The sequence below is a fragment of the Engystomops pustulosus genome, chromosome 3 (genome assembly GCF_040894005.1).
Source record: "Engystomops pustulosus chromosome 3, aEngPut4.maternal, whole genome shotgun sequence".
Classification (NCBI taxonomy): domain Eukaryota; kingdom Metazoa; phylum Chordata; class Amphibia; order Anura; family Leptodactylidae; genus Engystomops; species Engystomops pustulosus.
The window spans coordinates 10408014-10430597 of NC_092413.1; the positions used below are offsets into that span (position 1 = coordinate 10408014).

Here is a 22584-nt window from a genome sequence, read left to right on the forward strand (position 1 = left end):
CATGTTTCTGACATACTCTGTGCTGCTGGAGATGCTCCCACATACACCATATCATCAGCTCTATCCTCACTGACATCAGCACATGAAAGGACAGCATGTTCCTGACATACTCTGTGCTGCTGGAGATGCTCCCCCATACACCATATTATCAGCTCTATCCTCACTGACATCAGCACATGAAAGGACAGCATGTTCCTGACATACTCTGTGCTGCTGGAGATGCTCCCCCATACACCATATTATCAGCTCTATCCTCACTGACATCAGCACATGAAAGGACAGCATGTTCCTGACATACTCTGTGCTGCTGGAGATGCTCCCCCATACACCATATCATCAGGCCTATCCTCACTGACATCAGCACATGAAAGGACAGCATGTTCCTGACATACTCTGTGCTGCTGGAGATGCTCCCCCATACACCATATTATCAGCTCTATCCTCACTGACATCAGCACATGAAAGGACAGCATGTTCCTGAAATACTCTGTGCTGCTGGAGATGCTCCTCCATACACCATATCATCAGCTCTATCCTCACTGACATCAGCACATGAAAGGACAGCATGTTCCTGACATACTCTGTGCTGCTAAAGATCCTTCCCCTTCCAATACATACCTGAGCAGTCTTGTCTACTGAAATACTCTGTGCTGCTGTCTATATTGCCCATCTGTCTCTCGTATGGCACTCCTCTTTGCATACGTAGAGCTGACATTATCATGTGATTAGATAGACCATTTATCCTCCCCCCCCATGATCTGCAGGCTGTATACCTGAAATACTCTGTGCTGCTGCAGACATTGCTGTTTGCCCTGTATATACACTTCAGTATATACCTCTCTCTTTTCTCTCTATCCCTTCTCTTATCCTGTCATGTACAACCCAATTCCCAGTAATCTCATCAGATGAGAGTACAGATCACTGCCCCCTGTATCATCAGTGCATTCCTCTCCTGAAATACTCTGTGCTGCGGGGAACCATGATTCTTCCACCGTGTAGCCATCCAATACTTGCCTCTAGCCTTTTCATGGCATCACATAATTGGAGTGATCACATCCTCTAACTAGATCAGCACACCCCTCTCCTGAAACACTCTGTGCTGCTGAGGACCATCTCCTCCACCTGCTTTTTACTCTCCACAAGGTCAGCGCACCCTTCCTCAAAATACTCTGCGCTGCTTTGTAACCGCCCCTGCTCCTTCTACGGTGTATCTCTTAGGGTGAAGACACACGTGGCGTGTTTAGGCCATTTTGGGCCGTTTTTAGTTTCAGATCATTAAAAACGAATGCATTAAAAAAACGCATCCGGTTTTTAAAAACTCTTGCGTTTTTTAAAAATGCATGCGTTTTTGTCCGTTTTTAATTGCGCAAATTCGGAAAAACTGACAAAAACGCATGCGTTTTTTACGATCCGAAAACGCACTTAGTAAAAATGGCCCAAAAACGGCCTAAAAACGCCACGTGTGTCTTCACCCTGACTGACACCTCATCTGAAGTCAGCACAATAATCTGCTGAAATACTCTGTGCTGCTAGTTACTCAGCTGCCCCCACTATAAAACTCCCTATCCCTCTTCCTATCTATGGCCCATATACACATATACAAGTCATCACATAAAGTCGTAGCTCACTAGCCCTAACAATATCAGTGCACACCTTTCCTGAAATCCTCTGTGCTGCTTTCAGGAGTGGTCTGGCTTAGAGTTATAATATAATTATGGTAAGGGGTTATTAGGTCGGCGGCACACGTGGCGTTTTGAACCCGTTTTTGGGCCGTTTTTAAGCAGTCCGTTAAAAAACGCATGCGTTTTTGAAAATGCATGCGTTTTTTTGGAAAGGCATCGGTTTTTTTTTTTTTCAGTTTTTGTCCGTTTTTATGATAATTATGATAATTGGGAAAGATGGACAAAAATGGGGAAAAAAAGATTTATTTTCAAAAACACATGCGTTTTTTAACGGATTGCTTAAAAACGGCACAAAAACGGGTTCAAAACGCCATATATTCCTTATATTCCTGCGCTGCAGCTTCTCATATTTGCTTGGTGGGAAGCGTCGTCCAGATGGTGGATGATGAGTGATCCTCACAGTCACATCCGCAGCTCTGACTCAGATTTAAAGGAGAACATCGTATCCTGGGGTGCAGGTCCACGACCCCGTTATCTCAGGACAGGGCTGTATGAGACGGGGCAGTCCCTGCATGACAGTACCCAGACCCACAGCAGCACAGAGTATGTCAGGAGAGGAGAGCGTTCATAGAGGGGCGGTGATACAGGGCTGTACCATAATATGGAGGGGAACTAGTAGGAAGACAAAGACAAAGAAGACAAAGAGATTGTCATAGTTGCAGCAGTGCAGAGTATTTCAGGAGCGTGCTGGTGTTAATGATAGTCAGGCTGCGGCTCTATGTGATGGGGAATATGATGATGTTACTGACTAGTGGAGGGAAAGGAGACAAGACAGAAGTCCACCAGAAGTAGATCCACAGCAGCACAGAGTATTTCAGGAGATGACCTTATAGGCTCCAGTTCATTCACAGTCAGTCTTCAATGTAAGATGTCTGCGAACGAGGCACATAATGAGGTTACATGCGTCTCGTGACTCGTCTCATTTGGACCGGATTAACCCCATTACTGCCAGGAGGAACGGATGCGGCTCTACAAAGCCCCCCATTGTGGCCGGCGACTCCCTCAGACCCCGTCTGCTCATCCACGGTATATCGTTACTTGCGGCACATTCACTTATGACATTGTCTATAAAAACTAGAAATTCTTATAAGATTTTATAAGATAAGATCCTTATAAATGGAAAATCCTTCCAGACACCACTTCCTATTCCTAAAAATATGATGATGGGAAGATTGTGACCCGGAAGGTCACCGCCATGTTGTATCCTGCTGATTTCATTATGTAGGACCAGTGCCTGGGGGGCATCCGGGGTCAGCTGACTGATGAGGGTACGGCCCAGACACCCCCATCCCTACCCCCAATCTGATATCAATGACCTTTTCTAAACACAGGTCATCAATATCAAAGTTTTGGGAAAACGCTCGAATGCGCAACACGTCTAATGTATTCTTCTGAATTTTAGCCTTCATTGGGGAAATTCCACATATCAGGATGTCTCCAAAAATTCCCTCCATAAAATCCACCCTAAGGGGGCGTCTGTAAGTCAGGTGTTCTTAAGTAGGGGACTGCTTGTATATTTTTTGTGTTTGAGATTACCTCGATACTTTGTCAGTAGCAGTGAAAAATGTATTTATATCCCGGGAGTGTCGTCACACTGCTGTGCTCTGTGTTCTCTGCAGTCAGTGCTGGGTATTTCCCCTAGAGAGTTGTGTAATAAACCTGTGTGTATATTGTTACTAGCACCAGAAACGTGATATATGGATTTATATTCCAATATTGTAGCTTCTCTGAGTCCCCTGGGTTGTGTTCTCACCCTGCTGTGCTCTTTGCTCTCTGCAGCCAGTGTTATGTATTGTCTCTGGAGAGATGTGTAATCAGACCTCACACTGCTGTGCTCTGTGCTCTCTGCAGCCAGTGTTATGTATTGTCCCTGGAGAGATGTGTAATCAGACCTCACACTGCTGTGCTCTGTGCTCTCTGCAGCCAGTGTTATGTATTGTACCTGGAGAGATGTGTAATCAGACCTCACACTGCTGTGCTCTGTGCTCTCTGCAGCCAGTGTTATGTATTGTCCCTGAAGAGATGTGTAATCAGACCTCACACTGCTGTGCTCTGTGCTCTCTGCAGCCAGTGTTATGTATTGTACCTGGAGAGATGTGTAATCAGACCTCACACTGCTGTGCTCTGTGCTCTCTGCAGCCAGTGTTATGTATTGTCCCTGAAGAGCTGTGTAATCACACCTCACACTGCTGTGCTCTGTGCTCTCTGCAGCCAGTGTTATGTATTGTCCCTGAAGAGATGTGTAATCAGACCTCACACTGCTGTGCTCTGTGCTCTTTGCAGCCAGTGTTATGTATTGTCCCTGGAGAGATGTGTAACAGACCTCACACTGCTGTGCGCTGTGCTCTGTGCTCTCTGCAGCCAGTGTTATGTACTGTCCCTGGAGAGATATGTAATCAGACCTCACACTGCTGTGCTCTGTGCTCTGTGCAGCCAGTGTTATGTATTGTCCCTGGAGAGATGTGTAATCAGACCTCACACTGCTGTGCTCTGTCCTCTCTGCAGCCAGTGTTATGTATTGTCCCTGAAGAGATCTGTAATCAGACCTTTGTGTATGTGTTTTAGTAGCACCAGGACTGTGAAATTTAGATGTACATTTCAGGATTCTACTAACGGCATACACAAAGGTCTGATTACACATCTCTCTAGGGATAATACACAACACTGAATGAAGAGAGCACAGAGCACAGCAGTGTAAGGACAGGCCCCCAGTACAATCCTGGAATATAAATCCATATATCACAGTCCTTCTGCTACTAACAACACACACAATTGTCTGATTACACATATCTCCAGGGACCATACATAACACTGGCTGCAGAGAGCACAGAGCACAGCAGTGTGAGGTCTGATTACACATCTCTCCAGGGACAATACATAACACTGGCTGCAGAGAGCACAGAGTACAGCAGTGTGAGGTCTGATTACACATCTCTCCTGGGACAATACATAACACTGGCTGCAGAGAGCACAGAGCACAGCAGTGTGAGGTCTGATTACACATCTCTCCAGGGACAATACATAACACAGGCTGCAGAGAGCACAGAGCACAGCAGTGTGAGGTCTGATTACACATCTCTCCAGGGACAATACATAACACTGGCTGCGGAGAGCACAGAGCACAGCAGTGTGAGGTCTGATTACACATCTCTCCCGGGACAATACATAACACTGGCTGCAGAGAGCAGAGAGCACAGCAGTGTGAGGTCTGATTACACATCTCTCCAGGGACAATACATAACACTGGCTGCAGAGAGCACAGAGCACAGCAGTGTGAGGTCTGATTACACATCTCTCCAGGGATAATACATAACACTGGCTGCAGAGAGCACAGAGCACAGCAGTGTGAGGTCTGATTACACATCTCTCCAGGGACAATACATAACACTGGCTGCAGAGAGCACAGCAGTGTGAGGACTGATTACACATCTCTCCAGGGACAATACATAACACTGGCTGCAGAGAGCACAGAGCACAGCAGTGTGAGGTCTGATTACACATATCTCCAGGGACCATACATAACACTGGCTGCAGAGAGCACAGAGCACAGCAGTGTGAGGTCTGATTACACATCTCTCCAGGGACAATACATAACACTGGCTGCAGAGAGCACAGAGCACAGCAGGGTGAGCACACACCGCCAGTTTAATCCTGAAATATTAATCCATTTTTTAACAGTCCTGCTGCTACTAACAGCATGCACAATGGTAGTCCAATCCTGGAATTTAAATTCATATTTTACAGTCCTGCTTCTACGAACAGCATCCGCAAAGGTCTGATAACACATCTCTCCAGGGATAATAAATAACACTTGTTGCAGAGAGCGCAGAGCACAGCAGTGTGAGCACACACCGCCAGTACAATCCTGGAATATTAATCCATTTTTTAACAGTCCTGCTGCTACTAACAGCATGCACAATGGTATTCTTACACATGTCTCCAGTGATATTACCTAACACTTGCTTCCTGATCAGACAAGGCAATATAACATGACTTCTCGTCTTCTGTCTTGCAGGTCGCTGTGGTGAAATTAAAAAATACAGATAAGGTGTTTGCCATGAAGATCCTGAATAAATGGGAGATGCTGAAAAGGGCAGAGGTGAGAGGAGACGCTACAACACCCCCTAAAATAGTGACATTTTGGGGCTCATTTACTAAGGCGTCCGAATGCCGCACTTTCGTTGGGTTTCCCGAATATTTCTCTTTTGCCCTGAATTGCCCCGGGTTTTTGGCGCACGCGATCGGATTGTGGCTCATCGGCGCCGGCTTGCATGCGACAGAAATCAGGGGGCGTGGCCGTCGGACAAACCACGGAATTTAAAAAAGGAAATGTGTCGCAAGATCATGCACTCACATGCACCAGGAAGAAGATGGTGAACTCCGGCGGACCTCGGTGCAGCAGCGACACCTGGTGGATATCCGGCTCCCGGTCTTAGTGAATCGCGTCGACCCGAATCATCGTCGGACAACGCGCCGCGGGATCGCCGAGGGACTGGGTAAGTAAATGTGCCCCATTGTGTGTGATGCACCTAGAGAAACCTCCCTGTACTACATAGAATTTCTGGGATTGGCTCCTCCTGTGCTCCATTGATTTGTATGTGGGCTGATGTACAGGGCTGGTTATGGGGGGCTTGTGGTTCCCCGTCCTGCTGGGGGTCCTAGATCAATCAGACATGTACCCCCCCCCCTGCAGTGGAAGACCAAACCCCTTCACTGTGCCATCCTATGGATAGGTCATTTACATACTGTGGTCATTAATGGGTTAAGGCTTCTCCCGGATACCTCTGCGATGACTGTATGGAAGTTGTCGGATCACTTTATTTTTCCCTAGAAATTCTCTCCAGTCGGACAGAGCTCCGTCACACGTAAAGTTTCGCCCTCCGATTCCGGGTCTATTTTGCGCTTTCACTGCTTCAATATTATGATGTTCCCTGGATACAGCGGTGTTTACAGTATGAATTTACGGCCTGGCTATATATGGCGCTTAGATGTGTGGGGCGGTGTGGACGCCCACGTGTCAGCCGCGCTGCAGTACATGACATAGAATCAGGGGGGATCCGTCCTGCGCAGGGGTCTCTGCAGTCACTTTGTTACTTTGTATCCGTTTTCTAGGAAATAGAATGTTTAGTCTGCGCGGAATTCAATAAACTTCAGGGTGGAAATAGAAGGGGATGAGGCTCGAGGTTTGTCGCGTCTCCTAGTTCCATTAGTCAGGGTATAACATACTAATAGGTGTCCGCATACTCTGACCCCCCCTTGTTCATGAGAAGGTGGTCCCATTACCCCAATAAATGGGGTGTGAGATCCATTTTCTAAAGGGAATGCGATCCAAAGTCTTGTGATCAGTGACTGGATACGACTGTGATTGGTGGGGATTGAACTGGTTGGACCTCTACCACCCCTATGTAGACTCCCACCGATTTAATCTAGTGTCACCCCCCTTCCAAAAAACTAAATTGATGGGATGGTCATGATTGGTTCCGGTCCAACCAGCAGGGTCTCCAATAATCAGAACAGTATCCCCGATCTGGATTTCACCAATACAACCCTGCAGCAATCCCTTTCAAATGGAGAACTTCCAGATTTGTTTGTAGAACAGCGCCACAAATAATTAGTGACCACGTATGGTATTGCATCTCCAATACATCTACAGCACCAATGTTCTACAGCAGCGATAAGGGCCGATTCAGCAAAACGAAAATAGCAGTATGAGACTTAAAGGGGTTCTCCATCACTGAGACCCCCATAAATCAGCAAGCTACCACCTATCCTGCTTGTATGTTACTGGAGAATCCCTTTAATAAGATGGATAGTATATAATATAGGAACACATTGACCCCTGAAAATTATCCATCGTTAGTGAATTTTAGAGATCTTAGGTGACAACTAGTATGTAACACTGTGACTTCTGGAGGGACAATCACCCATCTTTCCTAGAGTCCAGATCCGGAACGGAGATCTGCCCTGCTATGTATATCATAGTATATATTGCAGGTTATAGTCTGAAGTCTGGGAGTGTTCATATAGATCTGTAATTGTCATTAGTGATATCGCTCCCCCACTCCCAATGTAACATGGAGCCCACCAAGGGGGTTATAGGAGCCGTTCTTGTCTAAGAATAACAATAATCCAGGGGTGTAGAGTTATATGGAATTATTTCTGACCGCAGTTAATTATCTGTGTGTGGGCTGTTATGCGGGCGACGCGCACGGGGTTATATGCACAGCCGCTATCTGTAACCTGCGCCGCTATGTTCTGCATCATCGCCAGTGATTGACTTCTCCATTTCATGTAAACTAGATGAGACTGTAAGCTGACCACCTCCACCGCCGCCAGGGGGGACAACAGGGGGACGGAAACTATTTTAATGAACTGCATGTATAGAGCAGAAAGGAAAGACCCAAAGGGGAAAGTGGTGAAAGGACGAATACAGAATAACTGCTGAGTGCTGTATATATGTATGTACAGCTAGTTACATTCATATCCATGGTACAGTAATTGTACAATGTAATAATTACATTATGTATGTATATTACTGCCATCTATGTACAAGAATATAACTACTATAATACTGCCCCCTATGTACAAGAATATAACTACTATATTACTGCCCCCTATGTACAGGAATATAACTACTATAATACTGCCCCCTATGTACAGGAATATAACTACTATAATACTGCCCCCTATGTACAAGAATATAACTACTATAATACTGCCCCCTATGTACAAGAATATAACTACTATAATACTGCCCCCTATGTACAAGAATATAACTACTATAATACTGCCCCTATGTACAAGAATATAACTACTATAATACTGCCCCTATGTACAAGAATATAACTACTATAATACTGCCCCCTATGTACAAGAATATAACTACTATAATACTGCCCCCTATGTACAGGAATATAACTACTATAATACTGCCCCCTATGTGCAAGAATATAACTACTATAATACTGCCCCCTATGTACAAGAATATAACTACTATAATACTGCCCCCTATGTACAGGAATATAACTACTATAATACTGCCCCCTATGTACAGGAATATAACTACTATAATACTGCCCCCTATGTACAGGAATATAACTACTATAATACTGCCCCCTATGTACAAGAATATAACTACTATAATACTGCCCCCTATGTACAAGAATATAACTACTATAATACTGCCCCCTATGTACAGGAATATAACTACTATAATACTGCCCCCTATGTACAGGAATATAACTACTATAATACTGCCCCCTATGTACAAGAATATAACTACTATAATACTGCCCCTATGTACAAGAATATAACTACTATAATACTGCCCCCTATGTACAGGAATATAACTACTATAATACTGCCCCCTATGTACAGGAATATAACTACTATAATACTGCCCCCTATGTACAAGAATATAACTACTATAATACTGCCCCCTATGTACAAGAATATAACTACAGTACTATAATACTGTCCCCTATGTACAAGAATATAACTACTATAATACTGCCCCCTATGTACAAGAATATAACTACTATAATACTGCCCCATATGTACAGGAATATAACTACTATAATACTGCCCCCTATGTACAAGAATATAACTACTATAATACTTCCCCCTATGTACAGGAATATAACTACTGTAATACTGCCCCCAATGTACAGGGATATAACTACTATAATACTGCCCCCTATGTACAGGAATATAACTACTATAATACTGCCCCCTATGTACAAGAATATAACTACTATAATACTGCCCCATATGTACAAGAATATAACTACTATAATACTGCCCCCTATGCACAAGAATATAACTACTATAATACTGCCCCCTATGTACAAGAATATAACTACTATAATACTGCCCCCTATGTACAAGAATATAACTACTATAATACGGCCCCCTATGTACAAGAATACAACTACTATAATACTGCCCCCTATGTACAAGAATATAACTACTATAATACTTCCCCCTATGTACAAGAATATAACTACTATAATACGGCCCCCTATGTACAAGAATATAACTACTATAATACTTCCCCCTATGTACAAGAATATAACTACTATAATACTTCCCCCTATGTACAAGAATATAACTACTATAATACGGCCCCCTATGTACAAGAATATAACTACTATAATACTGCCCCCTATGTACAAGAATATAACTACTATAATACTGCCTCCTATGTACAAGAATATAACTACTATAATACTGCCCCCTATGTACAGGAATATAACTACTATAAAACTACCCCCTATGTACAAGAATATAACTACTATAATACTGCCCCCTATGTACAGGAATATAACTACTATAATACTTCCCCCTATGTACAAGAATATAACTACTATAATACTGCCCCCTATGTACAAGAATATTACTACTATAATACTGCCCCTATGTACAAGAATATAACTACTATAATACTGCCCCTATGTACAAGAATATAACTACTGTAATACTGCCCCCTATGTACAAGACTATAACTACTATAATACTGCCCCCTATGTACAAGGATATAACTACTATAATACTGCCCTCTATGTACAAGAATATAACTACTATAATACTGCCCCCTATGTACAAGAATATAACTACTATAATACTGCCCCTATGTACAGGGATATAACTACTATAATACTGCCCCCTGTGTACAAGACTATAACTACTATAATACTGCCCTCTATGTACAAGAATATAACTACTATAATACTGCCCTCTATGTACAAGAATATAACTACTATAATACTGCCCCCTATGTACAAGACTATAACTACTATAATACTGCCCTCTATGTACAAGAATATAACTACTATAATACTGCCCTCTATGTACAAGAATATAACTACTATAATACTGCCCCCTATGTACAAGACTATAACTACTATAATACTGCCCTCTATGTACAAGAATATAACTACTATAATACTGCCCTCTATGTACAAGAATATAACTACTATAATACTGCCCCCTATGTACAAGAATATAACTACTATAATACTGCCTCCTATGTACAGGAATATAACTACTATAATACTGCCCCCTATGTACAGGAATATAACTACTATAATACTGCCCCCTATGTACAAGAATATAACTACTATAATACTGCCCCCTATGTACAAGAATATAACTACTATAATACTGCCCCTATGTACAAGAATATAACTACTATAATACTGCCCCCTATGTACAAAAATATAACTACTATAATACTGTCCCCTATGTACAGGAATATAACTACTATAATACTGCCCCCTATGTACAAGAATATAACTACTATAATACTGCCCCCTATGTACAAGAATATAACTACTATAACACTGCCCCCTATGTACAGGAATATAACTACTATAATACTGCCCCCTATGTACAAGAATATAACTACTATAATACTGCCCCCTATGTACATTATATATGTTACTGAAGTAAATGTGTAACATAGTTGTGGGGTTGTCACTCGTGTCTCTGTGTGGATGTGAGGGTCTATACACAATCCAGTCTTCTTGCTCAACCCGTGGTCACTGCACAGATATTACTGTAATCCCTCAGTATGACAGGGATGGGACTCTGCTCCTGAGAAATAGGAGAAATCATCTTATGGGGGGGGGGGGGGGGGAAATTAATTGAATACAGATAATTGTGACGTTCTTATTTCCGTATGTCGCACCCTTTGGTTGCTGGAGATATCCTTTGTCTGACCTGTTTGCTCGCGCTGTTCTCAGATCTCTCGCCCCATGAGGTTTCGTAGCCTCGGTCTGAGGTTGTGGAGTGCAAATATTTTCCTTTTCGCTGAGAATTCCAAAGTTTTTGATTCTTGCTGATTAGACATATTTTTGCAGTAAGAAAGCCTTTAGGTATTACCACCCAACTTTCCACAGACCCTGAGTAGCCTGCGAGCGAGTATCATTTCTGGGAATTAGATTCATTCATTTCATTTTCCAGTAGATTCTGTGTAGGTGTTCATGTACCAGGAAGATCAGGATAAGCCGTCATCCATGCATCACCATCCACGCCATAAAGCCAAAGGTGTCCTAAACCCAATGTGCGGAACACCCAGGGGAGAAGTGGGGGACGTCGCCAGGAAAACGTTCTCTTCTCTGAACCTGACTCTTTCCCAGAACAAAATATTTGATAAACAGAATTCTCCATGGCAGCAAAACCGAGCGGAGAAAGTGTCCAAGACATCTTCCTGGGAATAGAATGAATTTTCTGAGGAGTATTATAGTAGTTATATTCTTGTACATAGGGGGCAGTATTATAGTAGTTATATTCTTGTACATAGGGGGCAGTATTATAGTAGTTATATTCTTGTACATAGGGGGCAGTATTCTAGTAGTTATATTCCTGTACATAGGGGGCAGTATTATAGTAGTTATATTCTTGTACATAGGAGGCAGTATTATAGTAGTTATATTCCTGTGCATAGGGGGCAGTATTATAGTAGTTATATGTTGTACATAGGGGGCAGTATTATAGTAGTTATATTCCTGTACATAGGGGGCAGTATTATAGTAATTATATTCCTGTACATAGGGGGCAGTATTATAGTAGTTATATTCCTGTACATAGGGGGCAGTATTATAGTAGTTATATTCTTGTACATAGGGGGTAGTATTATAGTAGTTATATTCCTGTACATAGGGGGCAGTATTATAGTAGTTATATTCCTGTACATAGGGGGCAGTATTATAGTAGTTATATTCTTGTACATAGGGGGCAGTATTATAGTAGTTATATTCTTGTACATAGGAGGCAGTATTATAGTAGTTATATTCCTGTACATAGGGGGCAGTATTATAGTAGTTATATTCCTGTACATAGGGGGCAGTATTATAGTAGTTATATTCTTGTACATAGGGGGCAGTATTATAGTAGTTATATTCCTGTACATAGAGGGCAGTATTATAGTAGTTATATTCCTGTACATGGGGGCAGTATTATAGTAGTTATATTCTTGTACATAGGGGGCAGTATTATAGTAGTTATATTCTTGTACATAGGGGGCAGTATTATAGTAGTTATATTCCTGTACATAGGGGCAGTATTATAGTAGTTATATTCTTGTACATAGGGGGCAGTATTATAGTAGTTATATTCCTGTACATAAGGGGCAGTATTATAGTAGTTATATTCTTGTACATAGGGGGCGGTATTATAGTAGTTATATTCCTGTACATAGGGGGCAGTATTATAGTAGTTATATTCTTGTACATAGGGGGCAGTATTATAGTAGTTATATTCCTGTATATAGGGGGTAGTATTATAGTAGTTATATTCTTGTACATAGGGGGCAGTATTATAGTAGTTATATTCCTGTACATAGGGGGCAGTATTATAGTAGTTATATTCTTGTACATAGGGGACAGTATTATAGTAGTTATATTCCTGTACATAGGGGGCAGTATTATAGTAGTTATATTCTTGTACATAGGGGGCAGTATTATAGTAGTTATATTCCTGTATATAGGGGGTAGTATTATAGTAGTTATATTCTTGTACATAGGGGGCAGTATTATAGTAGTTATATTCTTATACATAGGGGGCAATATTATAGTAGTTATATTCTTGTACATAGGGGGCAGTATTATAGTAGTTATATTCTTGTACATAGGGGGCAGTATTATAGTAGTTATATTCTTGTACATAGGGGGCAGTATTATAGTAGTTATATTCTTGTACATAGGGGGCAGTATTATAGTAGTTATATTCCTGTACATAGGGGGCAGTATTATAGTAGTTATATTCCTGTACATAGGGGGCAGTATTAAAGTAGTTATATTCTTGTACATAGGGGGCAGTATTATAGTAGTTATATTCTTATACATAGGGGGCAGTATTATAGTAGTTATATTCTTGTACATAGGGGGCAGTATTATAGTAGTTATATTCTTTTACATAGGGGGCAGTATTATTGTAGTTATATTCTTGTACATAGGAGGCAGTATTATAGTAGTTATATTCCTGTACATAGGGGGCAGTATTATAGTAGTTATATTCCTGTACATAGGGGGCAGTATTAAAGTAGTTATATTCCTTTACATAGGGGGCAGTATTATAGTAGTTATATTCTTGTACATAGGGGGCAGTATTATAGTAGTTATATTCTTGTACATAGTGGGCAGTATTATAGTAGTTATATTCCTGTACATAGGGGGCAGTATTATAGTAGTTATATTCCTGTACATAGGGGGTAGTATTATAGTAGTTATATTCTTGTACATAGGGGGTAGTATTATAGTAGTTATATCCCTGTACATAGGGGGCAGTATTATAGTAGTTATATTCCTGTACATAGGGGCAGTATTATAGTAGTTATATTCTTGTACATAGGGGGCAGTATTATAGTAGTTATATTCCTGTACATAGGGGGCAGTATTCTAGTAGTTATATTCCTGTACATAGGGGGCAGTATTATAGTAGTTATATTCCTGTACATAGGGGGCAGTATTATAGTAGTTATATCCCTGTACATAGGGAACAGTATTATAGTAGTTATATTCTTATACATAGGGGGCAGTATTATAGTAGTTATATTCTTGTATATAGGGGGCAGTATTATAGTAGTTATATCCCTGTACATAGGGAACAGTATTATAGTAGTTATATTCTTATACATAGGGGGCAGTATTATAGTAGTTATATTCTTGTACATAGGGGGCAGTATTATAGTAGTTATATTCCTGTACATAGGGGGCAGTATTATAGTAGTTATATTCCTGTACATAGGGGGCAGCATTATAGTAGTTATATTCTTATACATAGGGGGCAGTATTATAGTAGTTATATTCTTGTACATAGGGGGCAGTATTATAGTAGTTATATTCTAGTACATAGGGGGCAGTATTATAGTAGTTATATTCCTGTACATAGGGGGCAGTATTATAGTAGTTATATTCCTGTAGATAGGGGGCAGTATTATAGTAGTTATATTCTTGTACATAGGAGGCAGTATTATAGTAGTTATATTCTTGTACATAGGGGGCAGTATTATAGTAGTTATATTCTAGTACATAGGGGACAGTATTATAGCAGTTATATTCTTGTACATAGGGGGCAGTATTATAGTAGTTATATTCTTGTACATAGGGGGCAGTATTATAGTAGTTATATTCCTGTACATAGGGGCAGTATTATAGTAGTTATATTCCTGTACATAGGGGCAGTATTATAGTAGTTATATTCCTGTACATAGGGGCCAGTATTATAGTAGTTATATTCCTGTACATAGGGGGCAGTATTATAGTAGTTATATTGTAAGCGGTGGTTAGTATGTATTGATAATCTGTAGTTTCTGTTGAGCAGTGAACAGGTTGCTTGCATTATGTTCCTGTTTACTTGCACTTGATGGTAGTTTTACGCCTCCCTTTGGTTAAATTTTGATTTTTCAGGCCAAAAACACATTTTTCTTGGCGGTATTTACATTGTGATTTTCAAAGTAAAAATAAACCTCCTTCTTCTTCAGAATAGAAAACACAAATTCCTCCTCTCCGCTTGTCCCCATCGTGCATGAATTTGCCAAGAAAAACGATGTAGCGAGCAGAGAGGTGAAGAGTTCCCACAAAAATTCCAAACACTCTTGTACTTTTCCCTCAGCCGCTCCGTACACAAGCTCCTCTCTTTTTTTGCCCTCCCCAAATTTTTTATATTTTTTCGCAATTTTGAAATAATCGTCATCTATATTGAATTCCACATAAAGCTGAGATTCTTCCTGCCAAGGATGTTTAATTAATACTTTTATGTTAGTTAGTAGCAGCAGGACTGTGAAATTTGGATTCAGATTCCGGGATTGTAACTTCTTCACGTGCATTGTGGTTGTGTCCGCACGTGATCTCTGTGGCCAGTGTTATTGTTATTGTCCCTGGTGAGATGTGTAATCATTCCTTTGTGTATGTTGTTAGTAGAAGCAGGACTGTGATAGGTGGATTTGTATACTAGGATTGTAGCCTGTCCTCATTGATGTGCTCTTGCTCTTCAGCTGCTCCATAGACCCTCACATCTTGTCTGTAAACTGAAGCAGGCTCTAGCTGTGAAAACTCAAGCAGAGGACACATCAATGGATCAGACATGTTGAGATGGGTGGCTGATCCTTTCGAATTCTAGGGGTCATCTTACTTGACCCGTATGTCTCTGAGCTTAATAGCAATGTAGAGCTGTGGCTCTGAGTGCTACTTACTCTGGAGGACCCAAAATTACTAGGACGGTCCATTGATTTGGATTGTAATCATTGTAATTCCTTGTTTGACCACTGGTGTCACTGTAGGGAATCTGCTTCCAGCTTATTATCAGAAGCGATCACTGGGGTTCTCAGTATCGGGACATCCCGTCATCCGCTTATCACTGGGGGGACCTTTTTAGGTTGAATAATAATAAAAATGTCTGGAAATGATTGATTTTGCAAGCAGCTAGCAATAGATTCTTTCGAGGCTACAAACGACCACCATAAAAATTCCTGTAAATTGTGGCCGAAATAAGCGTGTAATGGGTGGGAAATCCACAAATCCACTGAGTAATCCATGTGCAGACACAAGCAAGCTGAGGGTGGTGGGAGATCTCAGCTCTGAAGCCCTGCACAATGGTGAATGCTACTCTGGATACATATGAGACAATGTATCACGATGAGAATTCCGTGACTCTTTGTTTACGGCTCCATGACTCTATCTCTTTCCATCCTGCAGACGGCCTGCTTCCGGGAAGAGAGGGACGTGCTGGTGTATGGCGACAGCCAGTGGATCACTACGCTGCACTACGCCTTCCAGGATGACAACTACTTGGTACGTCCCTGTCTATGCTCCAACTTTGTGTCATTGTCACCCATATCCTGCCATATTGCATTGTGGGAGATGTTGTTTTTTCTGCCATCAGACTACATTATAATGCCTGGTGTGTACACTACATCTCACACAATGCACCACCACTGAAAGGTGGGAGGTGTTCCATCCTACAAGCTAACAGCAAAGCAACAGAATCCAGAATGCAGCTTTAGCTGTGAATAGAGGATAAGTGTTTATATACAGCGTCATGGATCAACAAACTCATCACTGCTATACACACAGGAGCACACTCATCACTGCCATACACACAGGACCACACACATCACTGCTATACACACAGAAACACACTCATCACTGCTATACACACAGGACCGCACTCATCACTGCTATACACACAGAAACACACTCATCACTGCTATACACACAGGAACACACTCTGCACTGATATACACACAGGACCACACTCACACTGCTATACACACAGGAGCACACTCACACTGCTATACACACAGAAACACACTCATCACTGCTATACACACAGGACCGCACTCATCACTGCTATACACACAGGAGCACACTCATCACTGCCATACACACAGGACCACACACATCACTGCTATACACACAGGACCACACTCATCACTGCTATACACACAGGACCGCACTCATCACTGCTATACACACAGAAACACACTCATCACTGCTATACACACAGGAACACACTCTGCACTGATATACACACAGGACCACACTCACACTGCTATACACACAGGACCACACACATCACTGCTATACACACAGGACCACACTCATCACTGCTATACACACAGGACCGCACTCATCACTGCTATACACACAGAAACACACTCATCACTGCTATACACACAGGACCACACTCATCACTGCTATACACACAGGACCACACTCATCACTGCCATACACACAGGACCACACACATCACTGCTATACACACAGGACCACACTCATCACTGCTATACACACAGGACCGCACTCATCACTGCTATACACACAGGAACACACTCTGCACTGCTATACACACAGGACCACACTCACACTGCTATACACACAGGAGCACACTCACACTGCTATACACACAGAAACACACTCATCACTGCTATACACACAGGACCACACTCACACTGCTATACACACAGGACCACACTCACACTGCTATACACACAGGACCACACTCATCACTGCTATACACACAGGAGCACACTCTTCACTGCTATACACACAGGAGCACACTCAACACTGCTATACACACAGGAGCACACTCAACACTGCTATACACACAGGACCACACTCATCCACTGCTATACACACAGGACCACACTCTGCACTGCTATACACACAGGACAACACTCACACTGCTATACACACAGGAGCACACTCATCACTGCTATACACACAGGACCACACTCATCACTGCTATACACACAGGACCGCACTCATCACTGCTATACACACAGGACCACACTCCACACTGCTATACACACAGGACCACACTCATCACTGCTATACACACAGGACCACACTCACACTGCTATACACACAGGACCACACTCATCACTGCTATACACACAGGACCACACTCAGTACTGCTATACACACAGGACCACACTCAGCACTGCTATACACACAGGACCACACTCAACACTGCTATACACACCGGACCACACTCAGCACTGCTATACACACCGGACCACACTCTGCACTGCTATACACACAGGACCACACTCTGCACTGCTATACACACAGGACCACACTCAACACTGCTATACACACCGGACCACACTCAGCACTGCTATACACACCGGACCACACTCTGCACTGCTATACACACAGGACCACACTCTGCACTGCTATACACACAGGACCACACTCTGCACTGCTATACACACAGGACCACACTCATCCTTGCTATACACACAGGACCACACTCAGCACTGCTATACACACCGGACCACACTCATCACTGCTATACACACCGGACCACACTCTGCACTGCTATACACACAGGACCACACTCTGCACTGCTATACACACAGGACCACATTCATCAATGCTATACACACAGGAACACACTCTGCACTGCTATACACACAGGACCACACTCTGCACTGCTATACACACAGGACCACATTCATCAATGCTATACACACAGGAACACACTCTGCACTGCTATACACACAGGACCACACTTATCACTGCTATACACACAGGACCACACTCATCACTGCTATACACACAGGACCACACTCAACACTGCTATACACACAGGACCACACTCATCACTGCTATACACACCGGACCACACTCTGCACTGCTATACACACAGGACCACACTCCTCACTGCTATACACACACGGGAACACACTCATAACTGCTATACACACAGGACCACACTCTGCACTGCTATACACACACCCAGGAACACACTCATAACTGCTATACACACAGGACCGCACTCATCACTGCTATACACACAGGACCACACTCATCACTGCTATACACACAGGACCACACTCATCACTGCTATACACACAGGACCACACTCATAACTGCTATACACACAGGACCGCACTCATCACTGCTATACACACAGGACCACACTCATAACTGCTATACACACAGGACCACACTCTGCACTGCTATACACACACGGGAACACACTCATCACTGCTATACACACACGGGAACACACTCATCACTGCTATACACACAGGACCACACTCTGCACTGCTATACACACACGGGAACACAATCAGCACTGCTATACACACAGGACCACACACCGTACTGCTATACACACCCGAATGCTCTCAGATGATGCATAGATGCATATTAGCTAGATTTTTTTTTCTAAAAGTCTGAAAAATATGTTACATCTTATCTTTTCACAGCTGAGGGTTTGTACCAGTTTTATCCAGTTTCAACAAAACTGTGGACTAAACATTTCAGACGCACAAATGTATCTTCTTTCCTGATACAATTTATCAGTTCACATTCACCGACCTGCTATCAGTCTAGGCTGGATATAAGTGTAGCAAACCCTCAGCTGTAATAAGGTTGGATGTAAATAGGAATACTGCCATTCCCTGACAGGATACAAAGATCCTAAAAAGGCGTTTTTTTCCTAAGCTATATTTATCAATTCCAATGTCCTGCTACTTCTGAATCATCCGCAGCGCAGATCTCCTATGTGAGGGGGGCTTGGCGGACAACAATAATTGTAATGAGGTCTGTTAGGCGTGCACAGCAAGCAGTGGTACTTATGCTCGCATTGCACAGATGATAAAACAAGTCTTCAGGGTAAGGTTCAAACTGCTGCATATAAACAAGAGTGTTATCATTCACTGTCAGCAAGCAGAGATTTTGGAAATGTCATGGATTATAAACACAAAGTTTATGGATTAAGATTTTGCATATAATATTTTTACAATTCCCTCTAGCGTTGGGAGATGGTGGGGGTCCGGGCTGTAGTCTTGGGGAGGGTCCGGGCTGTAGTCTTGGGGAGGGTCCGGGCTGTAGTCTTGGAGAGGGTCCGGGCTGTAGTCTTGGGGAGGGTCCGGGCTGTAGTCTTGGGGAGGGTCCGGGCTGTAGTCTTGGGGAGGGTCCGGGCTGTAGTCTTGGGGAGGGTCCGGGCTGTAGTCTTGGGGAGGGTCCGGGCTGTAGTCTTGGGGAGGGTCCGGGCTGTAGTCTTGGGGAGGGTCCGGGCTGTAGTCTTGGGGAGGGTCCGGGCTTTATTCTTGGGGAGGGTCCGGGCTTTATTCTTGGGGAGGGTCCGGGCTGTAGTCTTGGGGAGGGTCCGGGCTGTAGTCTTGGGGAGGGTCTGGGCTTTAGTCTTGGGGAGGGTCCGGGCTGTAGTCTTGGGGAGGGTCCGGGCTGTAGTCTTGGGGAGATTCCGGGCTGTAGTCTTGGGGAGGGTCCGGGCTGTAGTCTTGGGGAGGGTCCGGGCTGTAGTCTTGGGGAGGGTCCGGGCTGTAGTCTTAGGGAGGGTCCGGGCTGTAGTCTTGGGGAGGGTCCGGGCTGTAGTCTTGGGGAGGGTCCGGGCTTTAGTCTTGGGGAGGGTCCGGGCTGTAGTCTTGGGGAGGGTCCGGGCTGTAGTCTTGGGGAGGGTCCGGGCTGTAGTCTTGGGGAGGGTCCGGGCTGTAGTCTTGGGGAGCGTCCGGGCTGTAGTCTTGGGGAGGGTCCGGGCTGTAGTCTTGGGGAGGGTCCGGGCTGTAGTCTTGGGGAGGGTCCGGGCTGTAGTCTTGGGGAGGGTCCGGGCTGTAGTCTTGGGGAGGGTCCGGGCTGTAGTCTTGGGGAGGGTCCGGGCTGTAGTCTTGGGGAGGGTCCGGGCTGTAGTCTTGGGGAGGGTCCGGGCTGTAGTCTTGGGGAGGGTCCGGGCTGTAGTCTTGGGGAGGGTCCGGGCTGTAGTCTTGGGGAGATTCCGGGCTGTAGTCTTGGGGAGGGTCCGGGCTGTAGTCTTGGGGAGATTCCGGGCTGTAGTCTTGGGGAGGGTCCGGGCTGTAGTCTTGGGGAGGGTCCGGGCTGTAGTCTTGGGGAGGGTCCGGGCTGTAGTCTTGGGGAGGGTCCGGGCTGTAGTCTTGGGGAGGGTCCGGGCTGTAGTCTTGGGGAGGGTCCGGGCTGTAGTCTTGGGGAGGGTCCGGGCTGTAGTCTTGGGGAGGGTCCGGGCTGTAGTTTTGGGGATGGTCCGGGCTGTAGTCTTGGGGAGATTCCGGGCTGTAGTCTTGGGGAGATTCCGGGCTGTAGTCTTGGGGAGGGTCCGGGCTGTAGTCTTGGGGAGGGTCCGGGCTGTAGTCTTGGGGAGGGTCCGGGCTGTAGTCTTGGGGAGGGTCCGGGCTGTAGTCTTGGGGAGGGTCCGGGCTGTAGTCTTGGGGAGGGTCCGGGCTGTAGTCTTGGGGAGGGTCCGGGCTGTAGTCTTGGGGAGGGTCCGGGCTGTAGTCTTGGGGAGGGTCCGGGCTGTAGTCTTGGGGAGGGTCCGGGCTGTAGTCTTGGGGAGGGTCCGGGCTGTAGTCTTGGGGAGGGTCCGGGCTGTAGTCTTGGGGAGATTCCGGGCTGTAGTCTTGGGGAGGGTCTGGGCTGTAGTCTTGGGGAGGGTCCGGGCTGTAGTCTTGGGGAGGGTCCGGGCTGTAGTCTTGGGGAGGGTCCGGGCTGTAGTCTTGGGGAGGGTCCGGGCTGTAGTCTTGGGGAGGGTCCGGGCTGTAGTCTTGGGGAGGGTCCGGGCTGTAGTCTTGGGGAGGGTCCGGGCTTTAGTCTTGGGGAGGGTCTGGGCTGTAGTCTTGGGGAGGGTCCGGGCTTTAGTCTTGGGGAGGGTCCGGGCTGTAGTCTTGGGGAGGGTCCGGGCTGTAGTCTTGGGGAGGGTCCGGGCTGTAGTCTTGGGGAGGGTCCGGGCTGTAGTCTTGGGGAGGGTCCGGGCTGTAGCCTTGGGGAGGGTCCGGGCTGTAGCCTTGGGGAGGGTCCGGGCTGTAGCCTTGGGGAGGGTCCGGGCTGTAGTCTTGGGGAGGGTCCGGGCTGTAGTCTTGGGGAGGGTCCGGGCTGTAGTCTTGGGGAGGGTCCGGGCTGTAGTCTTGGGGAGGGTCCGGGCTGTAGTCTTGGGGAGGGTCCGGGCTGTAGCCTTGGGGAGGGTCCGGGCTGTAGCCTTGGGGAGGGTCCGGGCTGTAGTCTTGGGGAGGGTCCGGGCTGTAGTCTTGGGGAGGGTCCGGGCTGTAGTCTTGGGGAGGGTCCGGGCTGTAGTCTTGGGGAGGGTCCGGGCCTGGAGTGGGATTCTGCAGCTGCTTAATGCATAGATCTGCCTCCCTAATACTGATGTACGGGCGCTAAATCCTTCCAAAATCCTTAAGAAAACATCTTAAACATAAGTAATGAAAACCGAAATGTGGCCGGAGTGTTAACACAGCAAGATCCGCGGAGAAAGAGGGAAAAATATCGGAAACTCTGCTCCGTGGCCAGGAATCGCTCCCGGAATGTATATGATAAGAAATGTTATATTATAGGAGCCGTCACTTTCCATATATAACAGGAGACTGAGTCACTCTCACTCATTGGGATGTCTGATCCTGGGAAAGATGGGTGATTAGCAT

The 22584-nt window shown here is 44.7% G+C and overlaps 1 protein-coding gene across 7 annotated transcripts in view; it reads left to right on the forward strand.

Moving 5' to 3' along the window:
• CDC42BPA (CDC42 binding protein kinase alpha) overlaps positions 1 to 22584 on the forward strand; it is a 148050-nt gene that overhangs the window by 38255 nt on the left and 87211 nt on the right. For all 7 annotated transcript variants that reach the window (XM_072139995.1, XM_072139999.1, XM_072139997.1 and 4 more), the window contains exons 3-4: positions 5698 to 5781; positions 16379 to 16474. In XM_072139995.1, coding sequence (XP_071996096.1) covers positions 5698 to 5781; positions 16379 to 16474 — 180 coding nt within the window. The remainder of the gene's footprint in view (positions 1 to 5697; positions 5782 to 16378; positions 16475 to 22584) is intronic.